The sequence below is a fragment of the Scleropages formosus genome, chromosome 2 (genome assembly GCF_900964775.1).
Source record: "Scleropages formosus chromosome 2, fSclFor1.1, whole genome shotgun sequence".
Classification (NCBI taxonomy): Eukaryota; Metazoa; Chordata; class Actinopteri; order Osteoglossiformes; family Osteoglossidae; genus Scleropages; species Scleropages formosus.
The window spans coordinates 14056452-14077360 of NC_041807.1; the positions used below are offsets into that span (position 1 = coordinate 14056452).

Consider the following 20909-nt stretch of genomic DNA (forward strand, 5'->3'; position numbering starts at 1 on the left):
TGCGTGTTATTTCGGCTATGCCTCCGCCCGTGTGGAAAAATAATAAAGCAATAAAAAAAAATTGCTTTCGGCTTCGCAGGTGACCTATTGCTGGTGAACTGATTTTGTTATACCAGACTGTTGCATAATCATCATATGTAATTTCTTTGCGCCCTTGCGGATTTATTCGTTTTGAACGTATTTGACAAAAAGGAGCGACACAAGTCGTGTTTTGTTCGTCGTGCTTGTGGAACGGAGACGGCTTTGCACGCCGTCTGTTTTCTTCTACATTGTCAGTTCTCCCTAATTTAAATGAGACAGAAGACCGGCGAGTTGTATGTATGAAAAACTGCAGGACTAAATCGGAACGTGAAAACTTTCCCTGTATATCGCACACAGACGGACATTTTCCTTGCACGGTGTGCGTAAAAAGTACTAAACGTAATGTTTTGTCAGTACTAATTTTGGTACATTGTTTCAGTTATTCCTTTGGTTTGTAAAACTTTTTCTTTTGTTTTTTAACTACCTGAACAACGAATTTGTGTAGGTGTGGTGACGGCCTCCCGCCGCTGGGGGGCAGTGAACGGAATGACGTGTGTATTCAGCTTGGACCACGTGATCCGGTACGGAAGTGCGCTGAGGCTAATGTGGCGGTAGCAGTTTCCCAGCGGTCAGGTGACGGGGACGTTGGACTGTAAACGCGTGGGAAACGGCAAGGTGCGGGGGGGAGAGAGTGTAATGTCTCGCTACAGTGCTCCTTGTTGTTGAACTGCGGCTCGGCGCTGGATGGATGGCAGCCATGGTGATCGTCAACTCCGTGCTGAAGCTCGTGCAGAGGCAGACGTACACCTGTCTCTCTCACCGATATGGACTGTACCTGTGCTTCGGGGGGGTCGTGCTCATGATTGTCTCCGCGTTCCAGTTTGGGGAGGTGAGAAACTGGGCTCCATCATCTTGTCTAATAAAATAATAATATTAATAATTTCATAGTAACATGGCCCTCAGGTGCGCTCAGATGAGCGCTGCTGCTGTGTGTTCTCTGGGAACTTCCGTGTGGGTGTGTCAGTGTAGCAGTAACTGACGAGTGAAAAATTAAATAATCTTTAATGACATGGACACACAAGCAAATCCAGTTTTTCTACGCCATATCATTTTATCATGTAGTATTGTCTGGGTCACAGTTTGTCCCTCAAGCAGATGTCACCCGGACAGGTACCGTAGCGTAGTCTGAGTTCAGCCTCTGTGATGGAGAGGTCCTGATGTTGTACTCTTTACCTTCATCCCAGATGCATAACTAGTGAAGTGAATATATTGTATATGTGTATGTCAAGCCTGTTTCTGTCACGAGGGTCCTCAGTGCCCTGCCCCCTCCTGCTGCCTGAAAGGCATTGCATCCAACCCTCATGTTGGACCTTGCAGGTGGTGGGCCCACATGGTCCCCTGACATTGCCTTTTCAGGCTAAACCCAGCTGGATGACGTGGGCTGCCCGGCCACCAGGCGTTCTCCCAGGAAGACTTCCCCCAGGCCTGGCTCCAGGTGTAGGTCCCGGTGACCCTATTCCGGCCAGGGTATGCCTCCCTTTGGAGGTATACCAGGCACGGGCAACTCGGACAAGGCTCTGAGGTCGGCCCAGGATCCGCTGGAGAGATTATATCTCCCAGTTGTCCTGGGACTGGCTGGGGATCCCTCGGGTTGAGCTGGAGGAAGTTCTGAGGGACAGGGACGTCTGGGCTTCTCTGCTCTCCCTATTGCCTCTGCAACCCTAGTTGGACGAGTGATCAGGAGAATGAATGAATGAATGAATGAATGAATATGTATTTCAAGCCATGGATATCATACTGTTGCCATATTGGGCCAGGAGGCAAGCATAGTACAGTTGACCCTTGAACAACATGGGTTTCAACTTCACGGGTCCGCTAAAATGCATATTTTTTCCAATAAATATATTAGTTGGAAAATTTTTTTGAAGATTTGCAACAATTTGAAAAAATTCAGACGAACCGCGTAGCCTAGAAATATTTTTAAAAAATTAATAAACGTTTAGGTATGTCATGAATGCATAAAATATATGTAGATGCTAGTCTATTTTATTTTTTACTACTGTAAAATATACACATCTTTTATAAAAGTTAAACTTTATCAAAACTTACGCACATAAACACTTACAGGCCCTACATGGCTCCATTCGCAGTCGAGAGAAATGTAAACAAACGCAAAGATGCGGTATTAAATCATAACTGCATAAAATTAACTGTAGTGCATACTGTACTACTGTAATGGCCTAATTTATCGTGTACTAGTATAAATTACACACATTTCTTAAGGGAAATAAAAAGTAAAGATTTTGTAAAACTTTATGCACATACATAAAATGCAGATGATGCAGAGAAGGATACCAATCCAAAGAAAAAATGATGTCTAGTACAGTATACAGTACATCGTAAATCAGAATCAGATTGAGCTTTATTGCCAAGTATGTTCACACATACAAGGAATTTGTCTTGGTGACAGAAACTTCCACAGCACAGACAGAATGACAGTGACAGGACACAGATGAGAAGATAGAATATGTGAATAAAGGATAAAAAATATATTAAAAAATATATAAAAATATAAAGTACACAATATACAAAAAATAGTCACTAGACATAATATGTATGTACAGGTATGTTCTATACAAATGCAAGGGAATGTGAGTAAGACATATGATGTGATAAATAGATATAAATATAAATAGCATTGTGTATTGCACTGGTTTGCTCTCTATGGGGGCTTTAGCTGTTCATGAGGTAGATGGCCTGAGGAAAGAAACTTTTCTTGTGCCTGGCTGTCCTGGTGCTCAGTGCTCTGTAGCGCCGGCCAGATGGCAAAGGTTCGAAGAGGAAGTGGCCTGGTTCGCATGAAATATTGGCATATTTGATCTATTTTCTCATTAACTAACAAATATGTCTCTTTTTTTTTTTTAAAGTTACAGTCCACAAAATAACTGCAGTTCTGCATGGTTTGTGGGATGACGCGGGTAATCATTACCACGTGAGGAGTTCATACAGTACTGTACTGTAAATGTGTTTTTCTTATGATTTTCTTAACATTTTCTTTTCTCTAGCCTACTATATTGTAAGAATACAGTATATAATACATATACAAAATATTGTTTTATTCTGCCTCTTTTCTACAATAAAGACAGACAATTCCAGTTGTAAAAGTGACTGTTTAATAAACTCAGAACACTGCACTTATGCATTCACATTGTGTGGGACAGTTTTCTTCCGGTGCACTCTTAAAACTGGCACCTGCTACAACAGCATATACAACAATAGTTCCCATTGTTACAAATGTGTGTTAATCGACTGTTTATGTTATCAGTAAGGCTTCCGGTCAACAGTAGGCTATTAGTGGTTAAGTTTTTGGGGAGTCAAAAGTTATATGCAAATTTGACTGCACGGGGGGGTCCCTAACTTCCGTGTTGTTGTTCAAGGGTCAACTGTAGTTCGAGCTGCCAACTTCCACTCAAAAGGCCCAGGTCTGAATCCCACTTCCTGCTGTTGTATACTTTATCAGGGTACTTAGCCCAAATTGATGCAGTAAAAATGACCCTGTTGTATTAATTGGTAAAACAATTTACAGAGCCTGAAATGGTGAGTTCCTCTGGAGAAAAATGTTAGCAAATTTAATAAATGTGTTACTGCAAGTAAAAGCAGTGATCGCCCCCAATCATATAAGTAGGGACAATTGGTAGTGTAGTGGTTAGCGCTGCTGCCTTTGGACTCAAAGGTCACAGGTTTGGTCCCCTCCGCTGGCTGTAATATCCTTAAGCAAGGTACTTACCCTAAATTGCTCCAGTAAAATTACCCAGCTGTATAAATGTGTAAGTAATTGTAACCTTATCATTGTAAGTCGCTCTGGAGAAAAGCGTCAGCTAAATAAATATAAATCCACCCAGTTAAATATTCAGCTGATTGAAGACAGCCATACTTGATTACAGCCAGCCCTGCTCAGTACAGACTACTAATTTTGGCCCTTGCAGTTGTTACAATAAAGATTCAACAACCATGTTATTTTTGTAAATTTGTGATTTACGCCTTGTGTTTTTCTTTCCTTATCTTCTTACAATTTATGTCATAGGCTGCTGAGAGGATTCACAGAGTAAGAATTTCATTGTATGGCATAACAAACTGTTTACTGTACACATGACAATAAACTCTTGAATCTTATGCCAGAGTCAAAGGCAAGAGATCTGAAAGGTGTTGCCGATAACTATGTTAGGGTTACAAACTTTTTAAGTAAAGAGGTAACAAAGTTGTTTATAAGGTTCTGGGACTCTACCAAACCACAGTGAAGGCCATAATCTCAAAATGTAGAACAGTAGTGATTTTTCCCATGAGCCTGAAAATATTTATCCATGGGTATAGTTTAAAATCATCCAGAAAGTCAAAAAGGACCCTGATACTACTACATATTTTGTGAAAACCTTCAACTAAATGAATAAATGTAAATGTATTATGTCTGGTGTAAGGCCAACATAGCATTCCACAGTAAGAACATCGTAACAAAAGTCAAACATGGCAATGGCATTGTGGTGGCGTGGGGGTGCTTTGCTGCCTCAGGACCTGTACGACTTGCCATAGTTGAAGAAACCATGAGTTCTGCTCTGTGTCAGAAAAGTCTTAAGGAGAATGTCCGCTCATCCATCCGTGAGCTGGAGCTTGGTCATGCAGGAAGACAATGCTCCAAAACACAAGAGTAAATCTACATCAGAATTAAAGATTAACAATGGCCTAGTCAAAGTCCAGTCCTAAATCCAACAGAGATATTGTGGCAGGACCTGAAGCAAACAGTTCACCCTCAAAACCTGTCAGTGCTTCAGAATTAAAGCAGTTTTGCAAGGAAGAGTGGGCTACAGTTCATCCACAGCGTTGTGAAGGACTGATATATTAAATTGTAGGAAGTGGTGCATTGCAATAAATGGTGGTACGACCAGTTAAGTGTAAAGAGAAATTACTTTTTCCACACTGTGTTTGTTGGTGTTATATAACTTTGTTCATTAAATAAATGAATTGTTAAAAGGTTTTTGTTCACTCAGGTGCCCTTTATTTATTATGTATTGAAGACATGAAAATATTTAGTGTGAAAACATTTGCAGTCATAAAGAAAATCATTAAAGAGGCAAATACTTTTTCACTGTACATGTTCCAGTCTGTCTGAGCTAACAATTGATCATTAACAATGTTACTGTCCCATAGGTTGTGGTTGAGTGGAGCCGGGATCAGTACCATGTGCTTTTTGACTCTTATCGCGACAACGTGGCGGGGAAGTCCTTTCAGAATCGGTGAGTTCCTGACCAGGGCCCATAACAACTGCGATTTGTTTATCATAATGTCCCTCTGTTGTTTTGACAAGATGAGGGGTTAACTTATCTCACTGTAAATTGTCATCTGTTGCCTTTTTTTGCTCTAAATAATACTAGGTTCCCATTTGTCAGTATAGTTTGATGCCGATTCCGTTTTATGGCTGTTTTGTTGACACATAGTGCTTTTTGATGATGCCGGTTCCTTTTTACTGGTGTAAGTCGATGGTTCCTGATTTTGTCCGTTATTGTGTCATCGTGCTGGTTATTGCAGTGAAAAGGTTTCGTTTCTGGTCATTGCTGTGACTTTCATGATCATGTCCCTGTTTGTTATCCTAGGTTGTGCCTACCCATGCCTATTGATGTGGTGTACACGTGGGTCAATGGCACTGACACGGCCCTGCTGAAGGAGCTACGTGCTGTGAGAGAACAGATGAAGGCAGAACAAAGAGCCCTGAGGTACCCCGCACCTGGCAGAACTGCCCACTGGATGTCACACACAGTGGTACTTTTGTGAAATGGTTCTGCCCAACCTGACATTACACAGTAAACCGACATACACTGGTCCCACTCTTGAAAAAGACAATGCTACACATTAGTGCTGTGAGTATTTGCACTGAGACTTGCCCTGACAGCAGAAACACACTAACATGACGCACCACATCGACATCGATTGATACGATAATTTTGTAGCAGTGCCTAATAATGCCTAGCACTCTCCAGTCTGATCAAGTGCACTGTAAGAGCAGCACACCTTTAGGAACTGTGCATAAATCTGGGACATGGTAGGTTCAAATCCCAGTAATAGGGTTTGCTGTTAAATTCTTTAGCCACGTATCCAGCATTACAATGTGCTTAAAATCTAAACTATGTAAATTACCTTAGATAAAAATTAAATTGAATCAAAATAGATACTGATTCTGAATTCACACTCCGTACTTGCATTTGAAATCTGTTTTGTAACACAGGGAACAACTGGGACGGAATGCAAGCGATACAACTGAAGTGCCAAAGACCAGGTTGAGTATGATTTGCATCCAGAATCTGAAACGGGTACTTACCAAGTGACCACTGAGAGCGAAGAAAGGAATGTGTTTTTAGCAAGGAAAAAGCAAACATGTCACTAGGCTAGTGGTTGTCATGCAAGGTTAGAATGTGAACACATCCTACAAATGTGAAAAGATGCTGAGAGGGCTTGTTCCAGAGCTAGAATTTGGTTGATGACAGTAACAGGAAGCCGCAGTGGTACTGACATTGGAGTTGACTTGCTGTTGGTCCTACGATAACATGTTCATGCTGCAGTCATGTTGCATTGACATTGTGCAGTGAGAAGCCAGAGTGCCTGCTGTCCCACTGCATTGTGGCACCCATATTGGTGCTGGACCCTGCTCTTCCAGCCAACTTGACCCTGAAGGAGCTGCCCACATTCTCTGCAGCCTTTACCTCGGCCAAGCATCTACAGCAGGTGGCCAAGCCTCGCAACCCCTCCACCAGTGTGTCTATCGTCATGTTCCACTCACAGACTGAAGGTACCCTTTACACTTCAACTGGTCCATAAGGGGGAGTGACCATGTAGGTTTCCTTTGAGTTCCCCTCCAAAAGTCAGTCTTATAAGCAACTATCCCTGGCCCCCCTTTCTCTTGTCTCCCAGCTGATGAAGCCTACACAGGTGTGCGAAATGATGCCCTCAAGCATTCCTTCTACCGAGGGTACCTAGTAAGTTACGGTGCTTCCTCTCTCCACTGATAACCTTGAAGAAACACACCGATAGTGTGTGACATGTGATCCTTGCACAAAGACTCCTAGGCTATTGAGTTCTGCTTTTCTTTGACAGACTACAGATAAGGAAGCCCCAGGAGTGGTGCGTTTGCACTCTCTGGCCTATCTGAGTGGCTTCCCGGCATCCATCAAGGAAACTGAACAACTGAGGGTCAAGCTGCCAACAGTCATCACTAGCAAGATCAAACAGGTGAGGGCCTCTAAATTACACCAGTCTCAGCAACAAAACCTTTAGACAGGTTTTGTCCAGTGACAGCAGGGTCAGAAAGTGTCATGCTCAGCAGACAGAAGGTTTAGTTGTTTGATCTGGCAGCGTCTGTGTTCACCTACAGGTACGTGTACATGTAGGGTCAGACTGCTTCATGCTTTTTCCTTGGTTATTCCTGTTATTCCTTTTTCTTATGCCTGATTAGTGAAGAACTGCCTCAGTGTCTTCGGCGTCACCCACGATGAGGTCCGGCAGAGGGCGGTGTTGCCCTGAGAAAGCCTTCTGCAGGGCAGTGACCACAGCTGTCTGTGCCTGTCAGTCACTGTGTCTGTAATGTAATGGGCTTCATTGTAGCTTTGGTTTTAGTCTCTCTATTCATCTGTTTCTTTTAGGTGATTGTCTTCAGATATGCTGAGATATCTACAGAAATTAATTTTTAACCCTTTCTCTTAATTCCTTCTTAATTGTAAAATATCGTAATCTGCCTCCATGTATGTAAACAATGCGTGTTTTATTTTTCCAACAAAGTGGGCGTATTGTCCTTTCCTGGATGATATGGATTTGTTCTCAGGTTATGACCACAAAAGGACCCCAGCCAAAAGATGATTTGCCTGGGATTGAATCACACTTTATCCTGAGGAATAGGCATCTCTTGCTCTCATCACAGCAAAGCACTTAGATTAACTGCTGAAAGGGCAGTTCTTTGACATGTGAGGACATTTTAAGAGGCTGAGGGGTGACTTCAGTCTTGAAGGGCTGTGAATAACTGCCCTCTGTTTTTACATTTACAGAGTGTATCCTACTCCCTCCAGACAGACTCCCTGTAAAAATTTTTCTCCAATCAAAACTGCAAGGACAGATTTTTGGTGATGGAATGCCTGAAACGAGGGGGATAATTTCCAGATAATTAAAAGAAAATAAGAGACCAGTCCTGCTTTTTGTTCACTGCCTTTTCTTGTGCCCACACCATACCATCAAGTCCCCAGCTTGCTCTTTTAGGGTTTTACACATCCACTTGGTTACCTGCCTTTTTCTTTGGACTGTGTCCCCCATTTGTGAAATTCAGAATGCATTCCACCAAGAATGATGTCCCAGGAGAGCACTTCTGTGTTGGTTTTCATTCTAAACCTGTTCCCTGACTTATGGCTGCATTTATGAATATGTGGTAATGTATAGTCAGATGTATATTTATAATTGAAATATAAGAAAAAATTAAAATGAAAAGATGAATGAGGTAAACCCCACAGAAGACTCTTCTGAACTCCTGTATATATTGTGTCATAGGCCTTTATTAGAAATTGGTACATTTGTGTATTTAGTTTAGTGTGTTTAATTTACTTTTATTTCTAATGGGGCTCTTGAGTAAATACATTAAGTTTAATAGGTAACCATAACGCCTGCCTTAAAAGTGACAACGCTCTGTGGCACAAATTCCACCCACTCGCTTCATTCCACCCTCTAGTTGGAGGGCTTTGTGCTTGGAATTCTAGCTGGGGACTGTCATGTGATAATAGCACAGGGTATTAGGTTGAAACCCGAACTGGGAAAACTGGGGTGGGGTGGGGGTTAACTTTAGAACAACTGTTTGGAGTGGCAGGATGCCAGGGCACATGGAGAAGGTCAGTGGGTTTTTTTTTGTCAACCTCTACCTTGTGCTCTTTGCCCCTCACCCTGCCAGCCCATGCCTGCTTGTGTCCCATTAGGCCACATGCTCATCTTGGCGTGTAAAGTGGACAGCAGGGAGCATGCTGGTTAACATCCTAAATTTGTGATCAAAACATTACTGATTACAGTCCCAGGGCAGGTTTACTGTTGTCCCCTTGAGGAAAATACTTGGCTTGGATTTTTTTTGTGTGCTAACCAATGCCAAGTTATGATTTGGGCTGTGGTTGATAATCTCTGGTTTCCTTTGTTTGACCTTTGATGATAGTTTTTGGATATTGAGATGATGCGAAGAAGAGACAGCAGAGGTCACTGAAGCTTAGGTGCTAGTGTATTGGATTGTCCATGAGATAGAACATCAGATTTCAACCTGTTTTTATTTTCATATTTTAGAGGGAAGCAGTGTTTAAACTGTAAAAGCTACTGATGAAACTAAACTCAACCTTGGCCAACAGTGTTTCAATGATTTTTGCTCAATAACCTATAGAATTTTTACCAAATGTGTCACAGAGTTGTGTGTGTGTGTGTGTGTGTGTGTGTATATACACCTATGACTTTGTCAAGAATGTGTCACATGAGAGCTTCGGAGTAGACCATTTTGCATCTCAGATAGGTGAAACAGTCTCTGGCATTACCTCATCACTCTTCAGTCTGAGGAATGCCACCCCACCATCACACCAGCCCCTGCTGGCACTAAACACCAGTGTTTATGGGAACGTTAAAGGTCTGATGGCTCTCTGTCCCCATCCAGCCCAAGAGCCATGTTAGCCATGGTAATGGAAATGTTGACCCACCTTGCCTGAAATAAAAGTGGGAATCTGATCTAGAGTGTGGCCTTGATATGTGTGCCAATTGATGGACATGGCCTTGGCTTCATGCTGGTGTTCATGGTGCCAGTGTAATCCCCTGGTGGGAACCAGGAGGATATCAAAATATGGTTTACAAGCACAAGTTGACTGCTGTAGAATTCCTGCATCTGCTAAATGGCAGTAATTTCACAGCTTTTAATGAACTGGTATTTTAAGACAAAACAATCTTAATTGTGCAGAATTAAATATGGAATAAAATTAGACAGTAATTTTTTAAAACTATTTTCAGGAATCTGATATGTGTTGGGAGTAGCATAGTCATTGTGCGGTCATGACTGAAAGGGGTCTTGGTGTCACGGAAATGCTGTGAGCTGTTTATATCGGTAATGAGGGGCGAGTGATGAGAGACATGGAACATATGGAATCCAAATGGCAGAGTCCAAAGTCCTCGGATCACACCCGAGATGCCACCAGGGAGACAGACCCAACTGCCTTATGGTGAGGTCCATCCTCCACAGGCGAGTGACCTCGTCATTTTCCAAGAATGGCCAAAAGGTACGCTATGGAGAGAATGCGGGTCAACCCAGGGTCCGAGGCCCCCATCCTGAGGATGAGGAAATATTATGCTCACTGCAATTGGCTGGGGGTATGGGGAGTAGGGGGGAGCCTGAATGTGGCTTTGATCCGGTCTCTTTTTTAGATGAACAAGGGATGGTGGTCTGTCACTAGAGTGCACTGTGGGTGAACACTGCAATGTTTCTTAACTGCCTACATGTCATTCTGTCATTCTTCTGCCTGGCCATTTCATCCATCTTTAGCTGTGTCATTTGTCACTTGATCTCTGTGACATGGTGTCACCATTTAGCAAGCCCTCTGCTCAGTTTCAGGCTCTTCTAACCTCCATTTAACCTTCAATTTTTTTCATTTCAGATAATTCAATGACTCATACTACAGTTAGTAGAGGAAAGGGTTTAATGTTAACAACACTTGGGAATTTTGTTTCATAGAGGAAATGGAGTTGAAAGGCTAAAATAAATCCTTCATCTTTAAAATCTCTAATGAACCCTACTGGGGGTGTGTATTGTTTGAGTTGTTTGCAATGATTCTTTTATGTTGTAACATGTTTCCTTCTGTAATAGTGTTTGTTTTCATCCCATAGCTACAGCTCTACTCTGAGGCGAGTATTGCGCTGCTCCATCTGAATGGCCCTCAGGACTTCTCTGACCTCGCTCAGCAGGCCCGGAAGAACCTGACACTGGATAGCAAGGAACTGATCGTTAGTCCTGCCTACCTGTTCTGGGACCTCAGTGCTATTAGTCAGGTATGACACATACTTTCTCCTTGGAAGTGAACCTGTAATCTGTTGATTCCTGCAGTTTGTTGTGTGCTGCCCTAGCTCTGTGTAGAATGACCCATTAGTGCTGCCTTTTGCTCCCTTCACCCAAAAGTCCAAGCAAGACGAGGATATTTCAGCAAGCCGCTTTGAGGATAATGAGGAGCTTCGGTATTCTCTGCGGTCTGTGGAGAGACATGCCCCTTGGGTGCGCCACATTTTCATTGTCACTAATGGGCAGATCCCATCATGGCTCAACCTGGACAACCCACGTGTCACAGTTGTTACACATCAGGTGAGTCTCGCACCCTTTGACCTTAGAGCCCATAATATAGCTAGTGAGTCTTGTGGCTATTGATTTGCGAGGCCATATGCTCCTGGTGAGCCTTGTGGCATTTGACCTGAGAAGGCTCGGGCCAAAAGTGGTGTATCCCTGAAAAAATTAGCTTAGTGAGTACATTTTGGGAGCTAGTGTGGGGAGTGGTGGGTGTTAACCTTAGAAAAGCTGTTTTTAGAAATTCCTTCTATATCCTCTTGTTCATATAGTGTGAGCTTAGAATGTGTGTGAGAAGTAAGCTATTTATAGATGTTTCAGCACGGCAGCATTGGTCATACAGACATGTTCTGGTTGATTTAGTACCCTTTGCTGTCCTCTATAGGACATCTTCCGGAATATCTCGCACCTGCCCACCTTTAGCTCACCCGCCATTGAGACACACATCCACCGCATTCCTGGCCTTTCACGCAAGTTCATCTACCTCAATGATGATGTTATGTTTGGGAAGGATGTGTGGCCAGATGACTTCTACAGCCACTCCAAAGGACAGAAGGTGAGACCAGCTGGACAGGACCCTTTAGCTAAATGTTGACCACTCCCCCCGTCCTCCACCCTCCAACATCGTCAAAAGATAGAATGACAATAAAGGTTCTGGATTTTTAATAAAAGGTTCTAGGTTTAGACTTCTGCAGAAGCTCTTGCTCTGTATTAGACCAGTATAGCTTTGCTTTCCATTACTTTTATGCTTAAGTTTTAATTTATGAAATTTCATTAGTATAAAAGCATTTGCTGTAATTCATAATTTGACTGAGAGTATATGTGTATAATTGGTGCACCCAGTTTGTTTCTCCCCCCCCCCCCCCCCCCCCTTCTCCTTTTCTCATCCGTCTTGCCTGAAGGTATACCTGACGTGGCCTGTGCCAAACTGCGCCGAAGGTTGCCCTGGGTCCTGGATAAAAGATGGCTACTGTGACAAAGCATGCAACAACAGTGCCTGCGATTGGGACGGTGGGGACTGTCTTGGTGAGTGGTGGCTTTATACCTACTATCCTCTTGTTTCTTGATTCCCAAAACACAACTCAGTCAGAGCAGTCAAGTTATTCAAATTGAAACAAGAACATAGTTTTCATACCATAACAGTAAAGAACCTATTAAGAAATGGATTCTTGCTCACTGTGCCCCTAGTGCCATCGATAGACATTTAGCTTGTCTAATCTATCTCTACTTTGAACATTTTATTAATGATGTATAATAGTTTGATCAGCCCTCTGAATGATATTTATTTGGGTTGAATTTGAATTCTCATCTTTCTGCAGGAGCGGCGGGGAACAATCGCTTTGGTCCTGGTGCTGTGGGTGGAGTTGCAGGAGTAGGGAATGGGCAGCCCTGGCAGTTTGCCGGGGGCCTGGGTGGTGTGGGTGGTATATCCTACTGTAACCAGGGATGTGCCAACTCTTGGCTGGCAGACAAGTTCTGTGACCAAGCCTGCAACGTGCTGGCTTGTGGGTTTGATGTAGGGGACTGTGGGCAAGGTGAGTACCAAGAGGTCTCTATTTTGGTTTTTTTTTTTTTTTTTTGTAATTTACATACACGTAAATATGTTGTAGCACATTTGTGTTAATGTGTGCACTGCATCCACTTATATGATTTTGTTGTTTTCATTATGCTTTTTCTCCTAGATAACTTTGGTCAACTGTATAGGATGACACTGAGGAAAAACCAAACTCGATACTCTCTGCCCATTGGAGAGACTAGGCCCTATTTCAGCTTTGCTGCAGTGGGCCGAAGGGTCTCTGAGGCCCAGGTCAGCGACAACCCTGTGGTACGTCACACATCTGTGGCGAACAAGTGGCGGACCATCCACTTGCTACTGCACAGTAGCATGAACGCCACCCAGATCCAGTACAACCTTACCTTCCAGGGGTTTGATGACCGCGATTTCACTATGATCTTCACTGTGGATGTGGATACCCGTGAGGTGGTCCGATCAAATGCTTCTGATGATGGGCAGAGGAATGGCAACATGGAAGCTAAGCCCACTGAAACAACTCAAGAGGCTATGGTTCTCTTTGAGGACATTCCTTTGGAGAAACGTGGTCCTAGAATTCAAAAAAGACCTCAAGGCATTATGGCAAATGTAGCTGTGAAGGTGCCCGATTTCAACGTGTCATTGCTGCCAGCTGATGTTCGCAGCCAGCTTCTAAAGCTGGAGGAAAAGCTCCTGATAGGTGATATCACTCTCAAAGGTTTCAACCTCACCAAGGCAACACTGCTGCAAGTATTCAAGGCATCAGCTGAGCAGGAAATGGCAAAACAGGTCCAGGTGCTGGGAAAGGTGGATGCTCACAAGCCATACAAACACCTAGGGATGGAGGACACCGGAGAACAAAGGGTTGCAGTGCCATTAGCAGCTGTCAGTCCAGATAAGCCTAAACGGCTAGAGCAGATCAAGGTCCACATTGATGATGAGCTTCCTGGTAATGTGCATGATCCGCTTCTTATGCCTACTAGAGGCCCATTGGCAGCCAAATCCTTGAGTGCACTGGTGGGTATTGGCTCCAGAGTCAGGGATTCAGAGGATGCAAGAATGGGGATGAATGAACCCCAAGGTGTAGTCAGGGAGCAGAAGACAGAGGGCCAGGCCTTTCAAGGGCGGAAACTCCATTACTTCACTTCATCGAACAGAGGATTTCTCCCTTGGGAGAGGAGGAAATACTTCCAAGACTTGCTGGAGGTAGGAAAGTGTTCACTCAAGAGCAGTTTAGCTCCTTCTTTTTGTTTGCACTATATCTGAAAAACATGTCCTGTTCTACCACAGGAAAGTGAACGGCTGAAGAGAGAGCTGGCATACCGCGCAAACAGTGCTGCCGCTAGCCGGAGGCTGCAGGACACCTTTGCTGACTCGCTGCGCTATGTCAACAAACTGCTTAATGGCCAGTTTGGCTTCACCTCTCGCAAAGTGCCTGCACACATGCCCCACATGATAGACCGCCTCATTATGCAGGAGCTTCAGGACATGTAAGCTATTAAGTACTTGTATTGCCGAGGTTTACTGAAATTTATGTAAACATGTAGACACACATTTCCCGGTCAGCTTGTCTAGTTCCATGGTCTTTTCCAGTTCACATTACACAATTAGGTGCCTATAGATTTTTCTAATATAGGGACATGCAAAGGTGATCATAACTGGTGATGTAAATTTATGGAGCGTTAGGCAATCAGGAGAGAAGCGGGTCCAAAAGAGATTCGTTTCAAACCCTTTCTTGATTCTTGAAAAGGATTCAGCAGTTCTGAACGAGAAAGGGAGCTCTCTCACCACATCAGAAAGAACTGGACCAACCAAGAATGAACAGACTTTCAATTTTGAACCTGCTGTGCATGGGACCACCAAGACACCAGAGGTGGAGGAGTGCAGTGCTCTTTCTGGGGTATAGGGAGTCATCAGGACCTGTAGGAATCAGGGTGCAGATTCTTTGGTTATCTTGTACACTGTAACCAGTTTTGAACTTCATACAGGTAGCTACAGGAAACTAATGGAGCAATACAAGGTGGCAAGATGAATGAGAATGCTTTGGAAGGTCAAACAAAAGTGGTGCCACAGCATTCTGTATCAGTTGGAGAGACTTGATAGCATAGGGCAGAAGATAAGACAGGAGGGAGTTTCACTAGTACAGGTGGGATATCACCATGTCATGGCATGGAAAGTGCTGTGAGATATGGGTGGATCCTGCAGATTTTATATGGATCAAGTTTAGGTTTCAGTGTGCTGGGGGAAGCAGAGGTTTGATGCAATTACTGCTCCCAGATTCTTGACCAATGAAGCAGAAGAAATTAGTGAATTCAATAGAAGGCTCCAGATGGGTGGATGGATCTGCTGAGAGATGGAGGATCTTTATCTTGGAGAGTTTGAATTGTGGATGGTAGTCAGGCATCCAAGTTGAGATGTCTAAGATGCAAGTTGGAATACATGAGGATAAATGTGTTGCAGCTGGGGGATAAGAGAAGAGCTGGGTGTTATCAGCGTAATGATAGAAGATTAGAGAATGATTCATCTACACTGTTTCCATTGGCCCTGTAATTTCCCCATTGAGAGGAGAGAAATCAAAGATACCCTAACATTTGTGGGAAAATGGTCTGTAAGAGAGGAGGAGGGAGCAGAATATTTTACTTTCTGAGAAGGGTTGAAATGCAGGGAATGGAGCTTTGCTGGGAGTCCTGGCATGGATGGCACAGATTGATGCTTTGAACCTGTTGGAGATGAAATCAGCTTTGTTTTTGAGGCAAAATTGTATACAGTGTGGATGGAGGATGTAAAAGTGCTAAAAACTTTATTTCATTAAAAACTTCTGGGTTTTCATAATGGTTTTGATATTTCAAAGAGGTTTCTTTAGATATCTATAGTAAGACTGGTTATAGTGTAATTTTAAAAACCCGTTAACTCCAAATTGCATTAACTTACCTTAATGTTCATTTGCAGTGTTAAATTTGCATGAATTGCATGAATTTTCCAGGTTTCCCAATGAGTTTGACAAGACCTCCTGTCACAAAGTGCGCCACTCAGAGGACATGCAGTTTGCCTTCTCCTACTTCTACTTCCTGATGAGTGCCCGCCAGCAGCTCAACATCTCTCAGGTGTTTGATGAGATAGACACTGACCAGTCTGGTGTCCTGTCTGACCGGGAGATCCGCACACTGGCCACGCGGATTCACGAGCTCCCACTCAGTTTACAGGTATGGTCTAGAGTAACTTAAACCATCAGGGTGCCCTTGTTGTTGGTAGGAGATTAAACACTGAATTTAGTACTTCTAGTTGTAGGTGAAAAAGAAGGGACCGTCATTCTGTATCCAAAGCAAGTAGGTATTTTGGACCTGGATTTAACTGATCTAGACGTGTGACATATAACATTCTCACTTCTGTATAGGATCTGACAGGTCTAGAGCAAATGCTAATAAACTGCTCCAAGACCCTGCCCACCAACCTCACCCAGCTAAATATGGTCAACCCAACCCAGGAGGCGTACTATGATCCAAGTATGGTGAGTTTCACATTAGAAGCTATGGACCCAAAAAACATCTTCTTCAGCTAAGTTGTACTCCCAGTTCTCTGACTTCTGCCTGGACCACCTGCTAGTCATTTGAGGATACCACAGTATGAATGTTTTTTCATGAGGAAGTCCTTCGTGGCGCTTGACCCAGGTAGGATAACATTGGGCTGAGTTTGAAAGTGAAAAATTATTCTTTTCTGTCTTTCCACAGCCTCCCGTCACTAAAGGTCTGGTTGTGAACTGTAAGCCCATCACAGAGCGCATACACAAGGCCTTCAGAGACCAGAACAAGTATAAGTGAGTCCATATGGTATTCTCCATGGACATGTGCAGCCAGAGTTAGAACCTTTGTTTTGGTACTCTGAACACATCAGATTTTTTATCTATTTAAAAATGGTTTGTTTAATGTACACACAAAAAAAACAAAGCTGAGTGCTCACCCTATCCTTCGTGTAGGTTTGAGATCATGGGTGAGGAAGAGATTGCTTTCAAGATGGTCCGGACCAATGTGTCTCATGTGGTGGGACAACTGGATGACATAAGGAAGAATCCCAGGTAAGTAACTTTTTTCTCTGTAGCAGATGTCACAGATGTCACATGTCAGTTTCAAAAGTGTTGCCCTCTAACTTTTTAAACCTAGAACTCCTTGTGATTTGCTGTGGCCTATGTTCTGTACAGGAAGTTCATCTGTCTGAACGATAACATTGACCACAGCCATAAAGATGCCCCTACTGTGAAGGCTGTGCTCAGAGATTTCTATGAGTCTATGTTCCCCATCCCCTCCCAGTTTGAGTTGCCCAGGGAGTACCGAAACCGATTTCTCCACATGGGGGAGCTCCAGGAATGGTAAGACAGCAGAGCAAGTATGTAGCCTAGCATGTTAGTTTGATGGAAGCAGATGGCATTTTTAGCCCATGAATCTTGAATCAGTGAAACTTATTGAATCTTATTTCTGACTGTGCGTTACTAGAATGATTCTTCAGTGTTTGATGAAAGCAGTGATTTTTGTGGGATAAGTTATGTGTGTGTGTGTTTTGTGCATTTCCGGGGAAGGTGTGTAAAGAGAAAAATCTGCACATTTTTGCCCTCGCAGGATCAGGAATAAAGCTGTAAAGTTTAGTGAATTCTGTTTTGTGACGGTTCTACATATTCCGCCTGTGACATAAATTACATAATTTCAGTGGAACACTTAGCCAGGTACAGGAAATGTGTTGAGGCCAAACGGGCTTTGGTAATCTCTTCATTATGCCAGTTTTATATATTCCTTTTCTGAAAGGTGCTGATAAACACCAGTGTTTAATTCCTTTTAGCAGTTCTTGTACATTAGGAAGTTCTATTTTGAAGCAGTTGGTATTCTTTTGAACAACAGATGCCATTGTGAATGAACATGTCAGGTTCCCATTCGTGCAATACCCTTGGGTGACAGTGAATTGTCATCCTGTCCAGGGATGATGGACAGTTCTCAGGAATCAATCCAATGGCTTGTCCCTGTGTAGAATCCATCTGTTCTGTGGCGGGTTTGTGATTGTAGGCTATTGTCTTCTGTCTGCTTAGTGATATAGGTGTTTCTGTAAGTACACATAAATGGCACCATATCACACTACTTTTTCTTTATATGTGCTCACATTTGTCCTCTTGTTAATTTATGAAGTCTTCTAAGTAGCTGCCATCTCTGCTGTAGAAGAGTAATTAATAGTCTCTCCTGTCAGCACAGTGGAGTAGATGAGAGTTGTTAGCTGTCAGCACTCATCGGGACCAAACCACTGCCAGGGTTTGAGTGGGCTACACTATCGTCAAAAATACAGGCGAGGGCTAAAACTGGAACACGTCCTATAAATTTATGGGACACATTGCTTTCTGCTTGGAACTGAGGCTGGTAAAAATGAGTCATTAGGACCAGATTGCAACACATTCCTGATCCCGGCTGAATTCTTCACACCTTCCTTTCTGCTGATGGTTAGAGTGAGCAGATTCTTGGTGACATGGAGAGAGAAACAGCTTCTCAGAGAGCCAAAAAATGCTTTTTAAGCACTCTTTAATGTAAACGTTTACCTTGAGCAAATTCAGCAAGTTGTGTGTGTGTGTGTGTGTGTGTGTGTGTGTGTGTGTGTGTGTGTGTGTGTGTGTATGTTGAGGTGATACCTGCTTGCAGGTGTGGGTTGGGCATGTGTGCAGTGACATCCGAGTATGTACGTGTTGCAGGCGTGTGTACCGGGATAAGCTGAAGTTCTGGACTCACTGCGTGCTGGTGACATTGGTGGTCTTCACTGTAATTTCATTCTTCGCTGAACAGGTAAAGGTACCTTTCCATACTTCAGCTTTGACTTTGGATGATACGTGTGTATGGTGTTGAGATACTGAGATATTGCTATCAGTGGTTTGTCAGTACCAGAGACAAATTTTTCAAGATTCTGTACTATAGTCATACATGTTATATATGAAATATGCCGTAAGTTCCGCCCCCTAATGAAAACCTACTTTCTCTCTGTGACGTAGACTTCTTCCCAGTACCTTCCCTTTCCCTTCCTCTCTGAGTGCACTCTTCCACAGGTTATCTGGCTGCTAGCAGTTTCTTTTCCCTCCCACACAACATTGCAATTAAAATATAAAATATTTGTGTGTTTTTAAACTGAACATTAGCAATGCTGTATTTTACAGTTCAGCAATTATTGCATTATAGTCATGTTGTTTTGCAATATATTTTGTACATTTGATCTATACATCAACTGAAGTATAGGATATAGTAGAATTTCAGAGTATTCTGCCCACAATACATTTCATCTTAAGTTTTTGGACAAAGTCAAAGGGACAACCTGGCCTTGAGAGCTAAGGTCAGTTTAATCTGATGGCTTTACATCCCAGCATTGGTGTTGAGTGATTTCTAATGCTTTTTAGAGTTCATTAATCGGCCTGTCCTTGTATTCTCTCAGCTGATCCTCCTGAAGCGGAGGTTATTGCCAAGGCGAAGGATCAACAAAGATAGCAACCCGGAGCGAGTGTGAAGGAGTTGTTGTTTTTCTGCTGCATTTCTGCTGCATCTCCCCTGGCTCATCCTGAGACAGCATGATGAGCAAAGTAGGCAGAGAAAGGAGAGAAGTGCACTTACGCCTTGCTGTGAAGAATCTCCTAGCAAGAACATTTGAAGGAAGGAGAAGCCTGTTGAGCTCTGCTGACTTCTCATGTTTTAAGTGACAGCAACTGGCTTGCATTTCCTCTTGTGAGAAACATGCATGGAGGGATGCAGGATGCATATTTTGGTGATCTGGTGCCATATATTTGGATGATGGGTGAGGAGGTGTAAGGGATGGCTTCAGAAGGCCAGAATCTGTGGACACTGGGTCAACCGTTCATTAAAATTCTGGTGATGATTGTCCAGGAACTTGGAACTGTGAAGACAGACTCGTGAAGGAACAGTCCTGTTCTGCCTTAAAGTTGTTGCAGGGACATTTGTGAAGGGGCTTGGTTATTCTTAAATAACAGAGGATTACAAAGGGAGGCCATATGCCAGTTGCCCCCTGACAAGTGCCTTTTCCGGAGTGACAGAACTGAACACATTCCCCATGGAGTCAACAGGCTTCATGCCATTGTTTCTGCTGTGTTCCACTTTACTGTTAAAACAACAGTTTTCAAAGGCCATTTAAAATGTTGCAGTGGACTAATTTTGCACGTTATATGATAAGAGGTTGATGTCACTTTTTTTTTGTAACTGACCTTTTGGTGTTACTGCTTTTGAAAAGCCATGCATTTTACATGTGTACCAGAGCTTTAGTGTCTGAAATTCAGATGTCCTCTGCATGTAAATAGCAGTTTGATTGTATGAATTGGTAATGGAAAATTTCTTGATTCGTGCATATGAAGTCTTGACATAAGATTGTTCGATTAATTTCCACCCCCTATAAATATGTTAAATGTTAATCTTCTCTGCCCTGTCCACACAAACACACAATACTACCAACAGAAAACTACTGAACACTCCATCCCTCATGTGCATATCACTGATCTCTCGATGAGCATGCCTGCACCACGTAAGACTTGTCTTGGTATGTTGCAGAGGTTACATGTTATGTTTAATAAAATCCACTTGAAGAATTACATGCCTTTTTATGTAAGTGATATACCTGTGTGTGTACACTTGCCAGTCCAAATGAGAAAGTGATTGTGGTTTGTGTGTGTGTGGGGGGGAACCTAGTTAATTGCGTTGCTAATTTTCTATTAATCTACTACTAAATTAAGTTTTGTGATGGATCTGGGGAAAGAAGTAAACGAGGTATCTGCTCCAGAATAACATTTAGTTAATGCCAGTTTACAGCATGTTTGTGCCACACAGTGTTTTCAAAACATATGGTATGTGAAGCTACCACTTTTTTCGTGCAAATAAAATCCCTGCATCTTTCGTTCCCCCCCCTCCCTCATTTGTGACCCTAAGTCAACAGACAAAATGTATTTGCTCTGCAGCTTTTTGGTATATA

The 20909-nt window shown here is 42.9% G+C and overlaps 1 protein-coding gene across 1 annotated transcript; it reads left to right on the forward strand.

Annotated features, from left to right (window-relative positions):
• Positions 1-623: 623 nt before the first annotated feature.
• Positions 624-20909, forward strand: gnptab (N-acetylglucosamine-1-phosphate transferase subunits alpha and beta). The gene is made up of 21 exons (XM_018747349.2): positions 624-910; positions 5224-5309; positions 5667-5786; positions 6296-6346; positions 6654-6856; positions 6979-7043; positions 7162-7296; positions 10945-11106; positions 11234-11413; positions 11778-11948; positions 12295-12418; positions 12712-12927; positions 13075-14129; positions 14214-14413; positions 15907-16126; positions 16318-16431; positions 16652-16737; positions 16897-16995; positions 17119-17286; positions 18643-18733; positions 19371-20909. Exons 1-21 carry the CDS (start codon positions 770-772, stop codon positions 19440-19442), a joined length of 3759 nt encoding a protein of 1252 aa, XP_018602865.2. The 5' UTR covers positions 624-769; the 3' UTR covers positions 19443-20909.

Coding starts and splice junctions, on each gene's coding strand:
- gnptab (XM_018747349.2), top strand. CDS start 770: ATGGCAGCCATGGTGATCGTCAACTCCGTGCTGAAGCTCGTGCAGAGG. Junction 7,044..7,161: donor CCTTCTACCGAGGGTACCTA/GTAAGTTACGGT, acceptor TTTCTTTGACAG/ACTACAGATAAGGAAGCCCC. Junction 14,130..14,213: donor ACTTCCAAGACTTGCTGGAG/GTAGGAAAGTGT, acceptor GTTCTACCACAG/GAAAGTGAACGGCTGAAGAG.